Raw genomic sequence first — 5,838 nt, forward strand, 5'->3', positions numbered from 1 at the left:
CTGCTACCAAAACAATGTGTGATATATGCCCAATGTCCCATGTAATGGCAGAGAGATCGGAATCAAATAGAAAAAACATATGTTAAGAGTTCAGCTAAGGCCTAGAGCATCAAGAGAAAATAATTGAAAAGGAATAAGAATGTACTCCCCGTAAAGAAATATGGTGGCGTTTAGATTACTAAAGTAGTGATCTAAACGCTCTTATATTTCATTATAGAGGGAATACTTAAAAAAGAAATCACCAGTTGACGGTATAGCCGACAGACCCAAAATTGCAATTTGATCAAAATCTCATGAAATATGAGGGTTAATATTGCACAATGTATAGCTGGTGGGTACAGTTCCAGGTCAGGATAGAAGTGGATTGGGCATATGCCTCATCCTGATGTCAAGTGTGAAATGTTGTGCATCTAAGAGGTAATAAAATCATCACTTCCTTAGCCATAAACCGAATAAATCACAGAACATATTGGAATCATCACCATGAACCAGCACAAGATTGATAAGTGGCCATATCAAGATCACACCTTTAACACAAGAATCAATCATGACCAATAGCGACTTGTTGCAGCAACCCAGTAGTCAGAACGATATAGAAGACATGGTGGTTTCTTGTAGCTCCGGTAATGGCTACGAAAGCTCTAAATTGACCCGAGCTACATATGGACAGGAGAAACCTGCATAGCCAAACCTGCCTATGGAATCTCTGCAAAACAGAGTACACAGTGGAGCCATGCAGCCTGAAGTCATCATAGGGAAGATTATATGAAACAATTTGATCCAATTAAATTAAGAATCTTCTGCTTATGAATGTTCAGCCCCATCCATGCATACAAGAAAGACTACATGAGAGGCAGAGCTAACAACGTTTCTAACTGAAATAAGCTCCATTATCATAATATCATTCGATAAGCACTACGATGATCAGTAACAAAGATGAATCACCAAATGAATCAGCAATTTTCTAGAGCTAGCAGAGAGCTTACAGCTCAAGCATACGCGAAACCGCGCACGGAAGATGCCCGCATCCATATCTCGACAGTGGGGTCGATCCGTCCCTCCGAAAAGATAACTGCTATTTGATCTCGTCTTTCGTCGACAGCAAGTCGATCCCATCCATCCTCATAGGTGCCCGGCCCTTGATCCTCATCCCACATCACGGCGCCACCATCCTCATACGTCCTTACCGGGGCTGGTAGATCCTGTCAGTTCACAAGCACGCAACAAGCCCGATTAGGTGAGATTCGACCAGCAGCTTGGCAAACAAAGGAATAAATATATCAAGGAGAAGGGTGAGTGGTCAAGAGTAGGGGGGTGATTAGTGGAGGAAGCACGCACATGGATCCACCTCTACAGTCCTTGGTCGAGGCTGATGTCGTCCTTCATCGAGCAGAGGCGAATCGAAGACAAATATGGGGCCAAGGGGAGGGCCAGCAGGGAAGACCGGTGAATCAAGAGCACGCCTGGGCAGGTCCTGTTGTGGTAGCCTGGTGGGGCGTCGCGGGAAGGGCGGTGGCGCGGGCAAACGGTGGCGGCGGCGGCGGCGCAGGCAAACGATGGCGGCAGCGGCGTGAGACTTTTTTCTGCCCTAAGTTTTTCTCTGCGGGACATTTGGCGCTGAGGGTTGCGGACGTAGGACGTGGATATTTCTTCACCCGGTGGAGCACGGTCAGCCTGCGGTAATTGCTAAGTGCACACCGTCTCAGGATTGGATTAATCCTGACAGTTAAGTTTTACTTAAGAGGGATGATCTGATGGTACTAATCTAGTTGTGTACGTTTCCTGAGCTGTATTTAAGAAAGAAAAAGTTTGATTGTTTATTAGTAGTAGAGATTTCTTTAGAACAGTTTTTTTTTTTACGGAAAGCAGGAGATATTAAGAGACCTGACGAAATCTGAAAGACCTCAAGCCCAGCTTGGTCGGCACTACGGCCCATGCAACAGACAGAGTTCGCCACGGCAGCCCACTTCAAACCAACCGGCCCATGCAACAGACAGAGTTCGCCACGCCAGCCCACTTCAAACCAGTCGGCCTACGCAACAGACAGAGTTCGCCACGCCAGCCCACTTCAAGCCCAGCTCGGGTGTTAGCTTCGTGTGCTCGAAGAAAGAAATCCAGTGGTCGCAGTAGAAGAAGAAGCAGCAGGCGCAGCCGAGAAAAAAAAAACGCCGTCTTCCGCAAGCGCCCTCCGAACCAAATCGAACAACCGAGAGAAGCCATGGAGCGACTTCAGCGGATCTTCGGCGCCGGCGGGATGGGCCAGCCGCCGTCGGACTCGCCGTTGCTCGACTCCTCCGAGCAGGTCTACATCTCCTCCCTCGCCCTCCTCAAGATGCTCAAGCACGGTCAGTCCCTCAAGCTAGCTCCCTTTTGGTCCCGATCTACGCCCTCCTCCGTCTCCACGAAGCTAGGGTTAACTGGTCGGAAATTACAGGGAGGGCCGGCGTGCCGATGGAGGTCATGGGCCTCATGCTCGGCGAGTTCGTCGACGACTACACGGTCCGGGTGGTCGACGTCTTCGCCATGCCGCAGAGCGGGACGGGGGTCAGTGTCGAGGCCGTCGACCACGTCTTCCAGACCAATATGCTCGACATGCTCAAGCAGACCGGCAGGTATGGCCGCCGATCCGGATCGCAGATCTGTTGCTCCTGTCGTTTTCCTTTCTCCCGCGTCAGATTTGATGCCCTTAACTTGTTCATACTCGTTGATAAAGCTGAAAAGGATCGACCTCATCAACTTATTATGCCAATTGATTTACGCACCTGAGCCGATACTTTTTGTTCAGGCTTGTGTGGTTGATTTGCTACTAGTTCCAGATGTTAATTTGTGGAAGATAGGCCATATGGAGTACTCGCTCCGTTCATTTTTGTAAGGCGTTTTAGACATTTAAGACAACACCCATAACAGTTCAATTTCAGCTGTCTAAAATGTCTTACAAAAGTGAACAGAGGGAGTACTATATACGACGATTTTCGATCATTGTTTGATGTATATTGTTGCTATATCTTTCTTAATTACATCTTAGTTGCTATAGATCCCTTAGGCACATGTCAGTGACCAAAGTCAGCCCTGACGCACGTCATGGTATCCTAGTCCGTTCCCATAAGCTTCTTGTATCTGTTGGTACTTTATTTGCTTACCCCATGCTTGATTTCACACTTCCATTTGTTCAATGCTTTCACTATAGCATGTGGTTATACTTATTTAGAAAGATATGTAGTTACTTGGAGCACAGTTCATTATCATTGTCTAGTTGAAAATTTCAAGGTTTCATCAGCAGTGATCCAGTGGAGGATCTGCCATTGGACTATACTCCTCACAGCCCTTTCATGGCTACCACTGTACCAACTCTAGGGATATATTGCATACATAGTGTAACATAATACACAGAAGAAGCGAATATCGAGTGAACCAATCTGATAAGATATGCTTGAATCACTTTTGGAGAAAGACATATGTTTGTACTGGCTTAGCATCTAACTATAAATTAAGAATTTTCCTGGAGTTGGCGGGCTTCTAACAGGCTCTGCCCCTAGAGAAGCTCCACCCTTGGTTATGTATCATGAATCGTTGATGACGATCTCCATAGACGATATGATGGGCATGATGATGAGCCTAGTGAATGGATAAGTCAGGGGTATTACATAACTCAGATAGTACTTTATTTAGATTAGATGGCTTAACTCATGTGGTAGTTTTGAATTATGCTTCTGTTCTTTCTCAATTGAGCTTGTGTTCAGTTGAATGTGTTAGGATAATACGTCTTCATGTGTTTTATCATAGAAATATTGGTAGGTGGTAGCCCTACAGCTGGCTTGTGTGAAACTTAATATTTCTTCGTACATGCGAATTCATTTTGTTTACAGTTCAGATAAGTGTACCTTAGGTCTATGAGTTTGACATGTAATCTTCTGTAAAACCAGTTATGGTTTGCCTTTTCGACTAATTAGCTATGTTTCATTATAGAACCAAAGCTGTGCCAGCAAGTTGGAACTATTGTTTACATCATATCATATTGTTAAAGACGTCGGTAATAGATTCTGAGCAACATAGCTTCAAGCAGAATCTCGAATTGTGTCATTGCCAACAGAATAATTTCATATCCTCTTTAGTAATATCAATTGTCAAATTGATTGCTAACCACCTTTTGGTGCGGTGGAGGAGTTGTGGGGGCACGACTTCACAACTCCACCCATCAGGGTTCAAATCCTGCCGCTCACATTTATACAGTATGGGTCTCCCGTACAGTCTTTCTATTAGAAATAAATGTTGAATTGGTTCCAAAAATGATTTTGCAACCCGTTCTAGGAATGCAACACCTAATCATCAATTTATTGTGTTATAGTTAAGCACATATACACTGTCCATGGTTCACCGTCCATGGTTCTGTTACCTTTCTAGTAAGTAGCTCTGATGCTAGCTCTTAATGTGGTCGTTGCCGGAGCCTGGATTTTAAAGATGGCTGTTCAACTATTTGTAGTTACGGGTCTCTTACAAGCTATTTGAAGGTTCCGATAAGAAATTACTACATATTATCCTTTAAAAAACTGCCGTGTATGGAGTACTAAGGATGTATGCTCAGCTGTGCAGTGAACATCATGTGCACCCTTTGTTTCCCAATTTCTGCAATTATTTTTTGAAGAAATTGTTGGCAATAGCTATATCATTGCCACCTTGGATGTTCATTTTTTGACAAACTTGTCAGTTGATACTTGGAATTACTTTGACAGGCCAGAAATGGTGGTAGGGTGGTATCACTCTCATCCTGGTTTTGGTTGCTGGCTATCGGGTGTTGATATCAATACTCAACAGGTGCACACATACACATACTTCGCCAATCTTGTATAAGTTTGTGAAAAGAGTTTGTTGTCTTGAGGCAAACAGACATGTAATAAAGCTTATATGTGTTATAATGTTGAATACTGAACCTGCAGAGTTTCGAAGCTTTGAACCCCAGGGCAGTTGCCGTCGTGATTGACCCCATCCAGAGTGTCAAGGGGAAGGTGGTCATCGATGCATTTCGTCTCATTAACCCTCAGACCATGATGCTTGGGCAGGAGCCACGTCAGACAACATCCAATGTTGGGCACCTGAATAAGCCGTCTATTCAGGTAAAATGCTGATTCTATTAGTATGATAGCTTAGAAATTTCTGTATTGTTCATTCCTAAATGCTTATACTGTCTGTTTACTCCCAGGCTCTTATTCATGGGCTCAATAGACACTACTACTCTATTGCAATAAATTACCGCAAAAATGAGCTGGAGGAGAAGATGCTGCTCAACCTTCACAAAAAGAAATGGACTGATGGATTAATTCTGAAGAAATTTGACGCACATTCAGAAACCAATGAGCAGACTGTTCAGGTGTGTAGCATTCAACTTTCTACTTCCACTGGACAATCCTTTTTGTTAATATAATGCAGGGTGAAAGTCCATGCAGGTTCTTAGATTTTGGCCATGTTTTTACGTGCAGGAAATGCTGAGCCTAGCCATCAAGTACAACAAGGCAGTGCAAGAGGAGGATGAGTTGTCTCCTGAGAAATTAGCAATAGCTAATGTGGGACGGCAAGATGCTAAGAAGCATCTAGAAGAGCATGTCTCAAATCTGATGTCGTCCAACATAGTTCAGACCCTAGGTACCATGCTTGACACGGTTGTCTTTTAGTCTACCACTAGTGTTGTTCCAAAGTCTATCATTCATGTTATGTATCCAAAGCCTGCCACAACGCAGCAAGGCACATTCGGGTTCTAACAGTTTGCTCGACAGACTCAATTTTCTGTAGTACTATATTCTGCATGTTTAATTTCGCAGCAATTTTCATGGGTGTCCTTTAAAA

General features: G+C 44.1%; 1 protein-coding gene across 1 annotated transcript; it reads left to right on the plus strand.

The window, feature by feature from the left end:
• The first annotated feature begins 2,133 nt into the window (after window positions 1-2,133).
• On the plus strand, window positions 2,134-5,838 carry LOC119275810 (26S proteasome non-ATPase regulatory subunit 14 homolog). Its single transcript, XM_037556732.1, has 6 exons — window positions 2,134-2,345; window positions 2,435-2,612; window positions 4,731-4,812; window positions 4,935-5,111; window positions 5,198-5,365; window positions 5,475-5,838. Exons 1-6 carry the CDS (start codon window positions 2,219-2,221, stop codon window positions 5,664-5,666), a joined length of 924 nt encoding a protein of 307 aa, XP_037412629.1. The 5' UTR covers window positions 2,134-2,218; the 3' UTR covers window positions 5,667-5,838.

This window comes from Triticum dicoccoides, chromosome 3B (assembly GCF_002162155.2).
Source record: "Triticum dicoccoides isolate Atlit2015 ecotype Zavitan chromosome 3B, WEW_v2.0, whole genome shotgun sequence".
Classification (NCBI taxonomy): domain Eukaryota; kingdom Viridiplantae; phylum Streptophyta; class Magnoliopsida; order Poales; family Poaceae; genus Triticum; species Triticum dicoccoides.

Bases quoted from the DNA above. Each gene is read 5' to 3' on its own strand.
- LOC119275810 (XM_037556732.1), top strand. From the start codon at position 2,219: ATGGAGCGACTTCAGCGGATCTTCGGCGCCGGCGGGATGGGCCAGCCG. The intron at 2,613-4,730 runs GTATGGCCGCCG...TTACTTTGACAG, and splicing joins ATGCTCAAGCAGACCGGCAG to GCCAGAAATGGTGGTAGGGT. The intron at 4,813-4,934 runs GTGCACACATAC...CTGAACCTGCAG, and splicing joins TTGATATCAATACTCAACAG to AGTTTCGAAGCTTTGAACCC.